Consider the following 17,928-nt stretch of genomic DNA (forward strand, 5'->3'; position numbering starts at 1 on the left):
CCAACCAACAAAAAAAACCCCAACCTTTTCCAAATAGTCACTTTGCCATTTCCATTAGCTCATCAGAAATGTTTGAATCCTCCCTTTTAAGCAAGCTGCTTTCGGTAACATATTGTGTATGTAATTTTTTTTCCATTCAGGTATTTCACTTTCAGCTGTTTTCCTAAATTAATGTTAGCTTTATCTATGTGAGATCTGAATTGGTGCATGACAATAACTGGTAGGTCAGAGCAAGTTAGCTATGTAAGATAGAGGCTTTGGAGTAAGGCTTTCCAGCACCTATTGGTTGTAACAGCAAATGGTACGAATGTAAGTCTTTGTGCTGTTTTGCTCTGAGGTCAGCTGGAAGACGCTATTGCTTGAAAACAGTGATTTAATGGCAGTATGACATACAGCCTTAAAACTAATGGAATACAAAATAGGAAATCAAAACAAAGACAATGCTTAAGGAGAATGGGCCACAGATGTAATGCAGTCTGTGTGTGCAGCTGGCATGGCTATCACAAAATACTTCTGAAAATAGCTGTCCTTTGGAAAGTCAAGTTTTGATGGTTTAGCTGTGGCTTATTCCCTTATTTATGTGTCAGATGTTAGCAGTTTGGACTGAACTTCTTTTACAAGAAGTATAGAGTAGTTCCTAAATATCAATACTTTCTTTTTTTAAGCCACAGATAAAATGGTATAGGGCTTTATTTGCAGATAACCTAGTCAAATCTATGCCGGAATGCTAGCTAACTTAATCTGATGATCCAGCCTACACTAGGAACAAATGAGGGGGATGTGTGCGTGCATGCTTAAGTTTTGGTAAGAATTACAAATAGATAACAAAAAAGGGCATTTTTAGTTCAGTATGTTATATCTAAAACCCACGCAGAGCTGTTTGCTAGGACCTTGGTATAGATATAAAGGGTGTTTTGGACTTGTATCAAGATTAAAGGATACTCTGTAATCTTGCATAAAACACAGCCACTAAGATCCTTTTCTGGACATGTTCATCTGTCTCATGTTCATCATGGATGAAGTTGGTGCCAGCCAGTCTGTGGATGCACATTCATTCTGCTGTTGCAGTATGGAACATATTCATCCCTGTCAAAACATGGATTCAGTTAGGATCTTTATTGCAGCAGAGAATTTGACCCTTTAGCAAAAATATGCTTAAGTGAAATTAAATGGTGGTTCAGAATTTGGTTATCTTTTTGTTTGTAAACTTTGTATTTTTAGTTTACCTGGGGAGAATGTGCATTTTAGTTTACCTGGGGAGAATGTGCATTTATATAGCAACCATTGTATACTCTTTGTTTATTCTATTTAAAGTGTTATTGGAAAAATATTTTAAGAAATATTTAAGTATGTTAATAAACTTAGTCTTCAACTTGCATCCAAAAATGCATGTTTGTTTCAGGGAAGCAATAGGAGTGGCTGCCTGGAAGAATAACAATAGAACTGTCAGTCCCATGTTGTGACATGCATGTGGTGAAAAGGTTACTTTTTTGGGGCTGGCAGATGCACTCTGTTCATTTTACAGGTCATTAAATTTCTCATTATACAAACTCAACCATCTGAATTCTTAAAATATGATTTAGAATATCCAAAAGATTAGACACTATGCAGGATAAATGTAGAAGTTTAAGTTTTGAAAGCCAAAACAAAATTTGAAGAAATGATAGATAAATGCCATAATGATCCTACTATATTATTCTCATGGTCTAGCTTCTCCATATGGAAGGTTACATTCTGACCTTAGGTATATCACTACATGCAGAGTAACACCAAACAAAAAGTTTGTTGCCAATCTGCTTAGAGATTCTGATTAATCTGTCTGCATTCTAGAGGAGAGAATCTGTAGTAGTAATTTGTGCATTAGGATATTATCTTCCTTGATGTGGCTAGAAAGCTGCATCCCTTTAAAAATGCTTTAAAATACTGTGATGATGGAAGAGAATTACAGTTACTAAACTTCTCTAACATTTCTTTGCAGGATCTTGTTTTTCCTAGTCACTGAGTCTCAGCTGTCTCTGGAAAAAAAACTTCCTTCCCCCTCCCTGAAATGGATGTAATGTTCGTTTGCCAAAAGCTCAAGATCTACAGATATCAGCTACCACTTTGGAAAAAAAGTGGTTGCTTTTGATAACTATTTGGCCTGAGTAATAACTCACTTAGATTTCTTACTTAGAAAGCAATCTGTTAGCACAGCTCTCCTCCACACAAGTTTTCTTAGGAAAGCCATAGATGGGAGGAAGTGATGTTTAATCAGCTGAGCTTTCTGTTAGTGTTGGCTTTCCATTATCATCTTCTACAGAAACATGAGTCACTGTGATCCCAGAATAACAACATTTAGAGTGCCACTAGTGAGCTGAGAAGACACAAGTGAAACAATTGCTCTAACAAGCTCAGGCTTAATCTTTCCCTATATGTTTGACATTTTCTTCTCCAACCACAGTATTGCTGTCCAGCCTTTCCAACACTTTCAGGCTGCTGTTACGTGAGGTTTAGATATTACTCAACAAAAAACAGAGCTATGAAACAGAACACATTAGCTTAAGCATTTATCCTAAGACTAAGACACTGCTATTTCACTAGAATGTGTCATAGTGTCACAGCTAATTGTAGACTATCCATATGGATTGTCCAGAAATTAGATTCTTGACATATCCCTAAGACTTCTCAGACCTTTAAATAAAGTAAGTAGAATCTTTCACACTGATTAAGACTACGCTAGACTTTATAGCTTCTTATCAAACTAGGTATCTGGACCAAATAAATTGTCTACTGCAACAGGGCTTTGGTAAGTATGTGCGTTCACGTGACTGAATGCTCCTTAGCTTAGTTCTGAGTAAATCAAACGATCTATAATTGGAGAAGTCCAAGGTGGATCTTTTCTGCACAATCCTGAATAGGACACCCTCAGTCTCCAGCATAGGAAGAACATTCATTACTAAGAGACCTTTTAAAGTTTTACTGTGAAAATGGTTCAGTAATGTCCATTCTTTTTACTATGCCAAAGCCAAAGTAAAGCCTAGGATAGAAATGAGTATTATTGGCTTATTTTTGTGTCCTGTAAGTATGAAAATACAAGCAAAAATCACTGTGGCTATTCCAGTTATTCACAGCTTTTCTCTAGAGAAAAATCTTGGTAAAACACATTACGGCATACTCCTTGCAAGCAAACACGGTCATGCAATCTGAAATAACAATAAATTATAGTGGTTTAGACTTCTGATTATCGCAGTTCTAGCTCTTCAGTTGCCCACACACAAGCACCTAAACTTATTCTACTGTCACCTGAGAATAACCAGTTTTTAATAATGGAAGTTATGACTATGTTTTGTACCACTTTAGTACTTTACAGTCAAACAAACATTTGTTTTGATATAAACTTTGAAGTTTTGCAGATGCTGTCTGTGAGCAACCAGTGTCATACAGCTCTGGAAGCTAAGACATTTAATCAAATAAACATGTGGTTTTCCATGGCATTGCTGTTCCCAGCCTCCATTGCTCCTGCCCATCCTCCTTTAAGAACCGTTTCTGAAAATCACCTTGTCCTTATATGCAGGTCGTGAACCACTTCTGGGTCTGGCTGCCCAGAGATCAGATCTTGGTCCACTATGAGGCTTCTAACAAATCATTGTTCACATCAGAAGGCTTTCAGACTTTGTCTGGCTTTGTCTATGTGGGGAAAAAATAAGTATAACTCATCAGGTTGAGACATTCTAGAAATAAGTGCTAGGTAGACACAAAGCTAGCTCACATAGGAACTTAACATCCCATAATTTGACTCTAAGTACCAGAAAAATTCTCTAAGCCCTTTCTTCTTTCTTTTTTTTTTTAAACTCAAATACAGGTGGATACAATGAATTCTGATAAACCTTACTAATGTAAGCTATCAAGTATTCTGAGACATCAGTAAAACAATCACCCACATAAAACTGATAATTCTGAACTCAAATTTCTTGCATGAAAGAGGTTTTCTAAAAGAAGTTGTGAAAGTAACTGTCTCGGAGCTTGAGATAGAAGTTCTTGGGGCTGATCCACTGTGTGTTCTGTTTAAAAGGCAAAGCTGGGCTTGCTTATGCATCTCCAATTCCTTCCAGAGGTGAATTTAACCATAATTAGTTGTTCTTTCTACCAATAGTTTTCCTGTCCCTATGTCAACTAAGACAACTTTTCTTTCTGAGTTCTGAGATCTAGTTTGTTTGAAATAATGTCCCTTAGAAAGCACAGCCAGCTCTTTCTTGTGAGTCTAGCATACTTGGCCAGCTGTTTTTTGAGAAAATTGTGCCAGGAAGCCTGTCATATTGTATTTTTTAATGTGTTTTTCTTTGTTTTGGGGTTTAAAATGAATTTAGATCTTATGAAAAATGCTCGCTTAACAGTTTTTGCAGAATAAGATTTTCTATTTATTGACAAAAACAGTAGGAGGGGTGCATGTTTGCTCCTAGGACCTTTCAGGGAATACATTTCGGTGGGAATGGATGCAGTGATGATAATGGTTTTGGCCCCAAATCCATTTATTTGTTAAGTGGGCTACAGCAAATTACAAGAAAAAAGACTCCAAAGCCAGTTTCTTTTGCTTTAGCCTATGTAGCATATCTCACTGCATTGAGACTTCATCTGTGCTATGTTGTCACTGGAATTTTTTTTCTGTTGTAGGTCTGACAGTGAAATAGGAAGTAGCTCATCTTTCTGAGATTTTTTTTTTTTTCCTGGGCCAATGATGGTACTTTTAGAAGAAGTCAGATCTGTTCCACTGAAAAAGTAAATAACTTTTTAGGCATGTCTGCACTTTAATCAAACCTATTAAAAAACTGAGACATATATTCCTGGGGGAAAAATTGTGTTGTAATATTGAATTTTCAATAATTCTGAAATTCTACCTAATGTGACTGTGGTTTTGGAGAACAAAGGCACTTCATTTGCTGTTTTGATCCTTCATCGCCATCCTGTCTTGTGTCTGCTGTGTAGAGGTTACACATAACCGGTGTTGGTGGGTTGAAGTACTACCCCTGTGTGTGTGAAGGACTTCGTCTATCCAAGTATTTAAGGTACAAGCTGGGCAGAAGAGGAAGAAGGAATTAGTTACTGCTAGGGAAAGAGTGTATCTCAAAAAGACAGTTTACTATTTAAAAATCATTGAGATATTGCCATCTTCCTAAACTACCTAATTTCTTTGCCTTTTTTGACTTTGTTTTTAAGGCCTCTATTTTTGCTAATTCTAATTGTACTTCTGTGAAACATTTATTTAAGCTGTTCAGACAACACAGGGTAGTGTGAAGATTATTACACAGTAGTATACTTTGTCTCAGGCTCCTGAGCCAGTTTATAATTTTGCAGTCCTTTGCCATTGCCAGCTGAAGTAACTCCTGACTATAAGGACCTGTGAGAAAGAAGCAGAAGAACATACTAGAAAAATTAGTACTTAGCTACAGGCCACCTTGATGCTACTCCCTTGGTGCTGTGAAATTTAGTTTCTACTAGACAATAGAATTTTATCTCATCCTAAGCTAAACTTGGGTCTGCTGTGGAGCAGAATAAAGCAAGTGATCACAAGACCAAAAGAGGTAGAGGGCAAGGTGTCAACAGCACATCTGAAATCCACTTTGACTTCAGTGCTCAACATCCACATGAACAGTTGTGGAATGTTAAACTAAAACATGGTTGAGAAGAAAGGAGAAGGTTTAGAAATTTGCCACCTTTAATGTTCTTCAGTGACAGTGAGAAATGCTGTAAGATTCAGTCAGGCTGTGGGAAGGGATCTGGGACTTCCAGACTAAGATGCAAGCTTTTGGCTTCACAGACCTGCTTTCAATACCCAGCTCTTCCTGTATACATTGTATGTGACCAGGGACAAGTCACTTATCTTGTTCTACCTTCATTCTTCATATATACAAAGAGGATAATACCACACTCCTACTTGACAAGAAAGTTGTAAGAATTAATGTCTTAAAGGTGGTAAACTGCTCAACTACTACAGTACTACAGTAATGGGGATCATGTAAGTATTATAGATAGGTAGGCTTTGGAGTCTTCACTGCTACTGGATGCCGTTATAGCCCCTGTAGTCCCTCCATCTCTGCCTAGCCAGAAGACTATGTCCCATCCATCACACTCGGAGCCAGCCATGCTTATCTGCACATTTGTGACTTCCAGGTGAGAGTATTACTACTCATATCTGGCAATGAAGCCAAAGGAGAGGTAAGATTTTGCTCTTTTTTATTAACACACTGACAAGAGTAAGTGCTGTACCTTAACAAACTTAAATAGTAAATAATTCTACACTGATGTCTAGTAAATAAAAGCCAGCATGGGAGAAACTATGGAAGTTCAGAAGGAGACAGGAGGTCTTGGGTGTTTTTTTTCTTTTGATCCCTGAGTAATGACAGGACAATTTGAAATTCAAACACAGTAAAGAGTTAACAATCTTCACAGCTGAGAACAGTAAGCAGTGGCCAAAAACAACCATTAACTTCTGCATGCACTGCTTGTTTATTGAACTAATATTGCTCACCCTTCTTTTTTCTTTTCTTCTGTAAGGGAGAAGTGCTTTGATTGTTCTTATCATGGCTGTGGTTTAGTTTTGTGGTAATTTTCAACTTTGGTGTTCTTTGTCCTCTACCAGGTGGCAGTCATCATGCTTCTTACTCCATGGTTTTTATTGATTTGGTCAAAAGTAATTAAAGAGATAATTTGTTCTCAATTACATTTCCTTGAATTTCCCGAGGCTGGTAACTCTGCTCTCCAGCTGTGTCTTCCCCCAACTCCTTCTCAAATTAACTTTGTTCTCACTATGAAATAAAACAGAATAGCATGTTCTTTTGTTTGTTGCTTTTGGATTGAATAGAGACTCTGTGCTGTAGCAGATATCGATCTGATAATTTTATTAGGTACTTCTGCCTTGGTTCATGAACTTTCATGTTTTTAGCATAGCATTCCAATAAGAAAACCTGTGTTAGACTAGCAGAAGTAAGAAACTAATTTTTTAGAGATGTTTATAGCTGTTTCTGCTTTCTGAGTGTCCTTTGTGCCTAAAGGGTCTTTTCAGCACTTTTGTAATCTATTTTAAACTCTACTAAATGCAAGAAGGAAGTGAGCGCTATTGTGGTGCAAAAGGGTTTTCTTTTTTCAGTTTAACACAGATTACATTCCTTTCTAGTAGAATGGATTTTTGGCGATCCAAAATGCCTTTGGGACATTTGGTCTTCTGGAAAAAGATTTAGAGAGAACGTTTGTAATTCTGACTTCAGTAGGGGAACATATGTAGAAAACATTAGCAAAGGCTGAGTGATATTTTCATTGCCAGTATGCAACCAAAAATGTGAATAAAAGGCTTTGGGTACTGCATATACCTAAATTACTGGCATGTTGCCCAGAGACCATATAAATGACAGAAACAGAAGACAGAAATATAAGCAGCATAAAGAGAGATGTCATACAGAAGTGATAATTTTTGTTTGTTTGTTTGCATTGACATCCAAGGACACATTTCAAAATTTTCAAATCTCATATTTTCCAAATGATCTTAATGAAAAGAGTTTATGGAGACTGATAGATGGCAGTTCAAATAAGGTAGTTGCTTAAGGGGTTAAAAGTAACTGTAGGGTAAATGCACTGACAACAATGGTATTACAACTGAGATTAATTTGATCAATTATTTTACAAAACTTATCAGAATTAAGTAACTATTCTTTGGAGACAAGAAAATTTTTAAAAAAGCATTTCCCCAAGGAATATGATAAACAGAGGGAAATCAATGGAATAAACAATACCAAGCTATTCGAGCTGGTTTTGTCATGAAAACAGTCCTTCTGTACATATGCCTTCCATCACTATAATATCTGAATACTTCATAAACGCTAAGAAAGAGAAGTGTTATTTTTCCCATTTCAGACACAGGGAGTAGAGGTACAATGAGCTGTGGAGTTTGTACTAAAATTCATTGTAGTCAAAAAAAAAAAAGGCTTCTGCTGGCTGGGATAAGGTGTTAAATGTTTTATTTAGGATGTCAGAGGAAATTTCTGACCGAGGTGCAATTGAATCTACTTATTCCAAATCTCATTCTCATGCCTTCACTAGCAGACAACCTTTCTCTCACTTTTCAGCTGCCTCCTTCCATTTTCCTGATATGTCTGTATTGACAGTAATGTGTTCACTGGTGTGGAGAAGGAGACCTAACAGGGCTGGAACTCCCTCACTCATTAAAACTACCCATGGCAAAACAGTGGGATGAGTGCCCCTTTCCGTCGATATCAGGACCATTTCTGCCAGAGACCAAGGAATGGAGGCTGCTGCAATAGCTCTTATCAAGTGTTCCTCCTGGCAACAGAGATTCTCAACTGTAAAGTGCTTTGCATTATTGATATGGTACAGCACAACCTTAGCAAATCGGGTATCTTGTCTTTGACACTGATATGTATTTATATCTGCAGATTTAGTTGTGGCATTTTTTTTTAAGCTGAAGCACTAAAATAGCATTACTCTTAAAGAAATCTTAATTTTCTACAATATTTCTTAGTGAAGTCCTTTGCCTCGGAGTCTTGTGTTTAATTGAAAATTCTCTTTTGGTCCTGATGTCTGTTCCATGTTCCCACAATCTAGTGAAAGGGCAGAAAGGGTCAGTATTGAGCAGCAGCAGTAGAAGAAATAGGGAAAAAAAAATTCTGAGTACTTGGCCAGAATACTGCTTGTAAAATTCAACATTCAGAGTCTCACCTGCAGAACAGCAGTAGTCATCTCTATATATAGTGCTTCACAAAAGCTTTCTAAACATTTTTGTAAAATTAAAAAATATATTTCACCAGGTTGATCTTGTGTTTGGATGACTAAATGTTGGCTTATAATGAGGCTGTGCTGATTTATTTTCATCAAAACACATTCACAGTTTGCAAATGTAATCACAATGCTCCTATTCAAGTGATATATTGGAAGGAAGGAGAGTGCAATAGGTGTGTCAGTCTGCTATTTTTGACAATAACATCTAAACTTAATGAGTTACCCAGAATAAAAAAACTTCAGGAATTGCCAAGGAAACAGGTTCTTTCACCAGCTTAAACAAAAAATTTGAAAATGTACAACCTAAAAGCATGTTTATTGTACCTTGACTCTCCATCTGTAAATGGCATACACGGCACCAACTCAGGCTATTTCCACAATAAGATTTGGAGAAGAAAGTTGGAAATTCCCAAAACTTACAGAATGACATCTGCAAAGATGACAGGTGTATGAAATGGAGAGAATGTTTAATAAAAGGAAGGATTTGTCAGAGTTGAACAATTTTTAATCTCCAGAATTATTTAGAAGAGAAAGTGGAAGTATTTGAGAACTGTTAGGATAAAATCTAGAGCGTTTGCAGGCAGTGGTTTGCGATTGAAACAAGCTATTCAAAAGCATTAGTTCATCCAAAAATACTTTAAGAGCCTTCAATTTTCTTTCTAAAGGTGAGGAGGACACACAAAGAGCTGTCTAAGGCAGTAAGCAGGAATGCCAGGGCTTCCTGTGCCATCAGCCACCTGTGATAGCACTGAAAGGGGTCACCTCCAGCTCCGCAGGAGCGAGCTATAGATAATCAGATGGCATCGAGCTCCACCTACTGCAGTGTTTCTGTAGTTCGTTGTACCTAGAGCTGCTGGATGTGATCTCAAGAAATATGACTGTAATCACTTTCATGGAAAACTTTTGGGTCATTTCCTCATATAATCTCACTTTAAGATGACGCTTCATATATTACTTTATGATTTTTTTGTTTGTTTTTTAAAACTATTGTTTCTTACATATGGAGTTGTATGAGATTTTTACTTCACTATAATGAAAGCAGGAAATGATCACTGAAACAGGCCTTTTGATGGCTTAAAAGCAAATTAGATTAACTATGATGAAAGTCCTCATAAGTTGGAAACACTAAAAAAACCCCAACATCCAAACTCCAAAGATTGTTCAGATTGTCATGATAATATACTGTTGAGTTTAACAAATTAGACATACCAGTATTGTTTTCTGTTTTTTATATCTGCACTGCAAATTAAAAAGATAGAATTCTACTGTTCTATAATTACGTACTGTTACAGTTCTAAGCTCACATTGCACCTTTTCAATACATGACATTGTAATGAAAGATAATGTTGTAGAAAAGTAAGCTATTCCCTTCTGTTTTCTGTGATAAAGGCTGATTGAATCACATTATCAGTGCCTGAGTGGCGGGGATGGTGTACATGATACCTCCCTCCCTGCGCAACTATGCAGAGGTTAGGTAGGCTCACAGCTCTTTTTCCTTTCCTCGTGAACTGCCAGAGCTGGCTGGCCAGAGGTAGGATGCAGGGAAATGTCGCACCTCAGAAAACTTGTCTCCAGTGCTCTGTGGCATTAGACACTTGAAATGAATATAGCTAAATGGCTCCAGACCCTATACTAGTGGTCAGTGTACTGGTGCTTTCAAGCCATTGAAACCTTAGGGCTACATTCCACCACTCTTCCTTCCCTTGAGTAGTAAGTTATTCTGAGAGACTCTCAGCTGGTTTTAATCATGTCATTCAGGGTATTGCCAGCTGTAAAAGCAATGGTACCTGGCCATTACCAACATTTTGCTGCTTCTGGGGGAAAAAAAAAAAGCACCAGGAGCAAAGCAGACTGGAAATTCTGCTGTTCCTGGACTGTAAGATGTTTCTACCAAAGTCCAAATCGGATTTCTTCTAGCTTTCTCTTTAAATACAGATAATGTGTGCAATTAAAAAAAAAAAAGTCCCACCAGCATCAGTCTGCTGCATACTCCCTTGGTGGAGAAGATGAGAAAACTGACACAAGTCTACGGTTTTTGGGATGATGCTGTGGTGGTTAGCATTAGAGAGTACAAATAGACATGCACTGCAGAGAAGATAGCCATAGGGAAATAGTAACAGAAGAGGAGAAAGAAGATTGAAGGATGTCCAAATACTTAGAATTTCTTGGATTTTTTCATTGTACTCTCAAAAAAATGTGTGCCCTGATATAAATAAAATATTGCCCAAAATATGAAAACTTTTCCGATTTTAAAACCAAACTGTTTCTGAACCAGCTTCTCTGAAGGTGTTTCACCTACAGAGTCTTCTGTTCTGTCCGTCTGGCACCGTTCTACCTCTAAGAGTACTCTGAAATTTAGAAGGGTAAATCAGAAGAAATAAATAATTATTTGTCTTTTAGCATTATTTATGTTCTGGATAGATCACTTGTGTTCATGAATATACAGGCATGTAGTTAGGAATATTTCAGACTTCTTATGCTGGAAATGATTTTCTGGTTTTTTTAAAAAAGGTTTTGTTTGGCAACTCATTTCTAAAATCCAGCCTACTTTTGAAAGCCTGTTTTCACAGATAGACATTTAGTATTCAGAATCTGCTTCTGACTACAAATGGTTAAAATAAATAACTTTGATCTTTGGAAAAAATATACTAAATATTGATCATTAAATTTATGTAATGATAAATACTTACATTTTATTTTCCCTAAAGTTCAGTGTAACAGACTCTCCATACTGAAAGCATACTCATCCCTGGTAATCTCCTCTGATTCGCATTTCCTATAGGTGAAGTGTGGATGCCCACTCAGGCTGCAAAATGATTCCTCTCTCGTTTAGTGCGTGAATGTGGTTTTCTCAATCACTGAGGCGGGTTCTCGGGTGCATTGGTAGCCCTCTGTAAGACTTGTGCTCCTGAGCAATGTCAACGTGTCATCTGCCTCTGCTGCTGACCAGTCTTGGTGAAGTGCACCCCAAATGCATGAAATAGTGGAGCCTTCAGATTTCTCTTTGACATTTCATTAGTTCATCCTTATACTCTGCAGAAAATCTTCATTCCAGCTACTTTCCTCTTAGTACCATTTCTGGGTTTGGGTTTGTTCCCCACCCCCAGTTTTCTACTTGTTTGTGGGCTGCCTCAGTCATTATATTAGAACATTGGTGTTTGCAGTTCTCCAGTGAGTGAAGATACTGTTCCTTACACTTTAAACCTTTGTTCTGCTGAATGTTACATAAGAACATAGATTTGGAAAGAATTTTGTGCCTTCTGAAGTCAAGATTCCAATAAGCAAAATGCTCTGCTCTTAATATTTTTTTTTTTTAATACTTCAATATTTCCAGGTTTTGCTCTGTGGTGCAAAAGCTATACAGCATAGCAGGTATTTAATCCGCAGCTCTGAGCCTGCTGTGCAGTCCTTCAGCCTTTTTTGTACATTGGCTCTGCCCTGACTATATGGATGCAACTTGCTAGGGCCTCCAGCGTTGCTTTGCTTGGAATCAATAAAGGAGCTATTTGATCTAAAACCAGTGCAGGAAGGATTTGCTGTTTTCTTATCCTTTTAGCCTGAACACCATACACTGCTGAATGATCTAAAGTCTTTTATTAATCTACCTATACAGTTTTTTTTAATAGGAGGGAATATGTCTTCCTTCCACTTGAATAAATTGATGGTTGAAGGAGGACTAAAAGTGTGCTTGTGTTTGACTTCAGGGCTTTTTTTGAGTCTGTGCCTTCCTTGTGGGTGAAAGCACAGACCCAGGAATAGTGGTCTATCACAGTGCATATCTTCAGGGAAGAGCAATTACAGGTAAGTAATTTCCTATTCCTGGTTTTGGAAATTGGATTTTCTTTTTGTTAGACACAGTACTCTATATAACTGTCTTCCAAGAGAAAAGTTACATTTTCTAAGTATTTAAGCATAGTAGTTTAGAAAGCATGTATGCATTCCGCACAATAGCTTGGCTGCAGGTACTTCATATAAGAATCTATTTGTGTGCCAAAAGTTACTTAGTGACATTTTAAATTTTTATACTAGCCATTACTTTTGCTTTAGTTTGCATCTCTAGAAGAATTTACTTGCACCACTTAATTTTGAAAATTATGACCTGCTACAGTATGGCTAATTAGCAGTATTTCAAATATGGTTACATGGTTTTGTTCATTTTTTAGGAACCGGTGAAAAAAGATGTGCGGGAAAAACCACCCAAAGAAGTGGCTGAGGTTACTAGTAATGAGTACTCTCTCAATCCAGAGGTGAGACTACTGGTGAAGCTTTGATTCAAGATGGAGTTAAAGGCAGCAATAGACAAACATAATGTTTTAATTATTCATATAGATAACTTTGCTGAATTCAAGGTTTAAAGCCTTACTGTACATAAGGAACCAGCCTTTTTCTGACTGATGAACATTTCATAGGTTTTGTCTAGTAAAACTCCTCCTGAAAGTATCAGAAAAAATCGCAGATGAGTGAGATGTAGGGTTCTATTGTAATTTGGCAAAAATAGTGTTCTGAAAATTCAGTTTAGCTGTGTTAGTTATTCCATGTGTCAATTCTAGAAGACTGACCTTTAAACTATATTACAGTTTAGCACAGAAATTACTAATACATTCAAAATGACTTTTTATTTCAAAAGTTCATATTTTTATTAAAGTACATAAGTCAATATTGCACATCCTTAGATCTCAAAACCTGAAACTGAAAGGGCTGTTCCTTTGGGTGTTACGCAGAGCTGCACAAATTACCAGTTGTTGAAGATCTAGCCTATACCCTGTTTTTCAGCCTTTGCCTGGTATGACTTTAACCTACAATTTTAAATATTGAAAGGCCTGGAGATAATCTTAGTTAAACGCCACTTTTTGGTCATCACAGAACAGTTACTGTGGTGAGTCTGTTCTCATTAATCCAAGACCACCCAAGTGTATGTTCTATTTAATGTGTACTTAGGCCTGTCATACAACAGTGCAGAGTTACAGTGTAGTCTGTGGCTATCTATCCCAAAGCAATTCAGGCCTTGTAAATATAAATAAAATGTTGGAATTAAAACACTTTTTAATTTCTCTGTATGCATTTAACATTTTGCGTGAATTTTATCTGATAATTCAGCAAAAAGATTTAATTTTCATCATATGTTGTCTTTGTTAGCTTATTTAAAATCTGATCCATCTCCTTTCTCTTTAGAAGAAAACTGAATGCCAGGCAGCTGATTTGATCATAATTTTTCTATAAAAGAGAAGAAGAAAATGTAAACAAAAGAGAAAGGATGGTACATTTGCAATTGTATGAAAACTGACAACTAACACTAATGATTTTTTAAATCCTTTTTTTAAAGTTTTTCTTTAAGGAAGAAAGCACAGATGTTAGCCTGACTTCAGCATCCAGTAATAGCTCACCTATCACAACACTATTTAATTTCCTTTTTATCTAACTCAAATCAGTCAGATTTTTGGAAGCTAACAAAGTTGAAAAGTAAGATGTGCTGTGGAAGTCCTGCTAAAAGGTGCAGCTGTGCCAGCTGTTTTACTAGCAGAAGCACTCTGGCTTGAATACCAGAAACATTCCACCAACACATTCATTTATCGTTTTTCTTTTTTCAGTTCTCATTTACAGTTGTTATTTTTATCCATGCATATCATTAGTAAGAAGTCTTTTCTTTTGTTTGCACTTTCCAGAGTGTTCTTTTAAAGTTAAAAACATACTAAGAAAGGGGAAGGATGCAGCTCAATCTTATCATAGAAGCTGTTGTCCATACAGAGCATCGGTTGTTTCAGCGGTCAAAAACAATACACTCAGATGTGCCTAAAGATTTGAAATAAGAGTTGCAGCCTCTTGAGTAGGCGAGCATTTTCTCTACAGATCCAACTGAGATCTGCAATATCCTATTGCATACTTGCCCAGGTGCATAATGAAGGATCTTCTTTATTTCCTTTACCGGAAATTTATTTTTTCTGGACACTTTAGGATACTTACAAAATGCAAGGAACTGCCTCAAGGAATACTTTAGGCTGCACCTCAGTCTCTGCACACCAGCACTATGCCTCCCAATGGATAGCAATTTAACCATATACTTTTTGTGCATTGAGCACTGCCTCAGCTACATATTTTATTACCTAACACATGCAAAAACACTGCATGTGCACAGCATGCAATCATAATTCTATGAAATCAATGCAGCTGTCCTCTGGAAACCCCAAGGGTACTTCTAAGCTAGGGCTACTTCAACAACAAATATAAGCTTTCATCTCTCATGTATTTCAGTTCCATAGCTGCTCGGAAGAAAAAATGTTGCAGGCATTTTGAACAATGTTTTGTGTTCTAAAACCAGCTATGTCTGTGGAGCTTCTCTTATTGTTTTGTTTTTTACAAATGTCAATCTCCTTGTTTTGAGTCTGATTGAAAATTCTTCTGGGTTGGGACTTCTAAAAGATTTTTCTCCCATGCATGCTTTTTGTAGTTTGTTAATGCATAAGCACTCACAGCAGTCATTCCTTAAGTCTAGGCCATTGAAAAATCTCTTCTTCCTGTCTCATAGTTTAATGAAGCTTGTGGGTGCTTAACTGCCTGTAAAGATCTCTGTCAAACTTGAAGTCAGCTAATGAGTTAAAAGGTGTTGGAACACATGTATACACGGGCATGCACAGCAGTATGTAAGACTTGTTTACATGCTTGTGAAATGACACAATGCTGTCCCAGATGATGACCATCTCAGAAAATATTTGGTGATTAAAACTGAACCTTGAGACTGCACATACCTTCTCTATGCTAAGCGCTTCTTAATTAATACTGTAATATTTATTTTCAATTTGATCACTTTCAGTCTGATCCACCGGAACCAGTGAAGAGGCTCTCCCCATTTAGAGAAACAGGAAAGAAGCTGAGGGCTCTTAGTAAAGCTCTAGCTCGTTCAAGGTAAGGGAATCCAGAGCACACAGAAATGGGCAGGTCAAGGCTAAAGGAATCTTTGCTGCTGTAGTGGCAGCAGTTGGATTATAGGCAAAATAATCAACTGTACTAACAACTTAGAAAAGATGGTTTACAATTCTTCCTTTCTAGGCTTTATGTATACTCAAAATGTTGCCAGTGCTGTATGAAGAATGATTGTTTGATAGCTCTTGTCTATATCAATACTGTATTGTTTTAGTGTTCTTTATAAAGGTGGTGGTTACTTCTTTGCAGTCTTTTGCATGACACAGTGCTGTGCCAAGGTCAGGTAATAAAGTAGTCAAAAGTGAGCAATGTTAGGACATATAATGCCTACTATGTGATGGAAAATCATAATGAAAATATCTACCACTATTATAGAAATACCTGCATGGACTCATTTGGAATAAACCAACTTGAGTCTCAGGAAGACGCTGACAAGGAAGGAATTTATTTTTGTGCCCCGTATCTGATGGGTAGCGAGCTGTTATAATAGGACGTGGATTTGGGATCCTATATACCTTTTAGCCAGTTGAGTTTGGACAGCAACCATTATTTTATGGGACTGACCACAGAAAGTAGCCGGGTGTGCATGCTTTTCCTAGAGAGTATTTTCTATTACCACTAGACACAAACTTGTGTCCCAGCAGGTAATTTCTTATGGTCTTTTTTTTAAAAAAAAAAAAAACCACAACACACAAAACCAGAGTATTCTCCCATTTAGGCACTCATACTCTTATTAAATGTATTTAGGCTGAGTTTTCACCCATGTTTCACCATTGTCACTGCAGGTGGTGCTTAAGTTGACGAGATTGAGGCTTCAATATGCTTTTCTGTTGCAATCACACATTCTGATTGCACTCCAAACTTGCCTACAGACCATTCATCCATTTGCTCAGTATTAGCTTAAACAGTTGCTAAACTGCATAATAAGCCTTGCAGTAGGTGATTCTAGGGTTTTCTAAGTTTTCCTGGAACCTTCTAGCTTTCTTGATGTGAATGTTAAACTAAGAAATGAGATTCGTTTGCAACTGAAACAGCAAGCAGTAGTACAAAAAGATAATTTACATCTGGCAACGTTTAGTTACAGCCTGCTGCAAGTAAAACTGACAAATTACCACTGCCAGCCCCAGCAGGGTACAGATTACACAAGTGTTTACAAGGTTCCTAGACTTTAAGTCTTTGAAGAGCATTCACTCGATAAAAATAATTGAATTAAAGCAAGTAGCAATAAGACAGACGTCTATATAAAACCTTAATAATTAGGTTAAATCTAAGCAAATATGGCAGTCAAGAGAACACATGATATTGTATTAGCATAATATATTGAAGATAAATTAGGCTCTTGCATTGTCTGGCTGACATTGTAACTGCATAAAACTCAAGGAAGTTAGAGAAAAGTAGCTTCTTTACATGTAGTACTGTAGAGGAATCAGAACATTACATTTCACAATAATGTATTGTTTTTAAATATTGCCAAATTTTTCCATAAGAGCAATTTCTAAATTTTATACTAATTACTCATGATAACTTTAAATTTCACATTCTTCCCTTTTATCCTTCTCTGCCCCCAATTATTTTTATTATTCACTTTGTTAATGCTCTTTTTAGTGAATTTTCACTTGATCAACTTGGCCAAAAATAGTAACAAACCATAAACAAAATAATAAATGCAGTGTACTTTGGAGGTTGGATAAGCCATTTTAGTAAAGCATGACTTGTTTTTGCCATAAATGCACTGTTAGTTATGTTTGACTGCCTGCGTTCATTATTATTGCTAAATTTCAGTGGGATTGTCTCCTTGAGGTCAAGTTAAAGTTCTTTTGATGATAACCTGCCAAAGATCAGTTTACTTCTTGATATATGAGTTGCAGGTGCCTGGAGCTTGCTTTTGATTGCTTTACATTCTTTATTTTCAAATGAGTAGGATAAAAAATACTTGCAAGTGTTCTGTAGGATGAAAATTACCATGAATCAATGATTTTTAAAATCTTAGCAAATTGATTTGTAGACATTTGGATGAAGCAACCTGGACCACTCATTTCATTACAATTTACAATTTGAACAAATGAAGTGTCATTTTGTTAGTGGGTTAACATGAGGGGGTCTTGATTTGATACTTGTTGGGAAACATACTTTTGAAATGCCATTAGGAGCTCTATGGCATTTTTGTGTACTTTGGCCAACCTCGCGATGTTTAGGATCAGCTGAGCTTTTCCACAGCTTTGAAATTCTCTCCAATTCAGTAGA

The 17,928-nt window shown here is 36.8% G+C and overlaps 1 protein-coding gene across 1 annotated transcript in view; it reads left to right on the plus strand.

Moving 5' to 3' along the window:
• The window catches only part of CCDC60 (coiled-coil domain containing 60), a 65,415-nt gene that overhangs the window by 13,441 nt on the left and 34,046 nt on the right, over positions 1 to 17,928 (plus strand). Inside the window, exons 2-3 of the mRNA XM_075167277.1 lie at positions 12,930 to 13,013; positions 15,575 to 15,666. Coding sequence (XP_075023378.1) covers positions 12,930 to 13,013; positions 15,575 to 15,666 — 176 coding nt within the window. The remainder of the gene's footprint in view (positions 1 to 12,929; positions 13,014 to 15,574; positions 15,667 to 17,928) is intronic.

The sequence above is a fragment of the Calonectris borealis genome, chromosome 18 (assembly GCF_964195595.1).
Source record: "Calonectris borealis chromosome 18, bCalBor7.hap1.2, whole genome shotgun sequence".
NCBI classification, from domain to species: domain Eukaryota; kingdom Metazoa; phylum Chordata; class Aves; order Procellariiformes; family Procellariidae; genus Calonectris; species Calonectris borealis.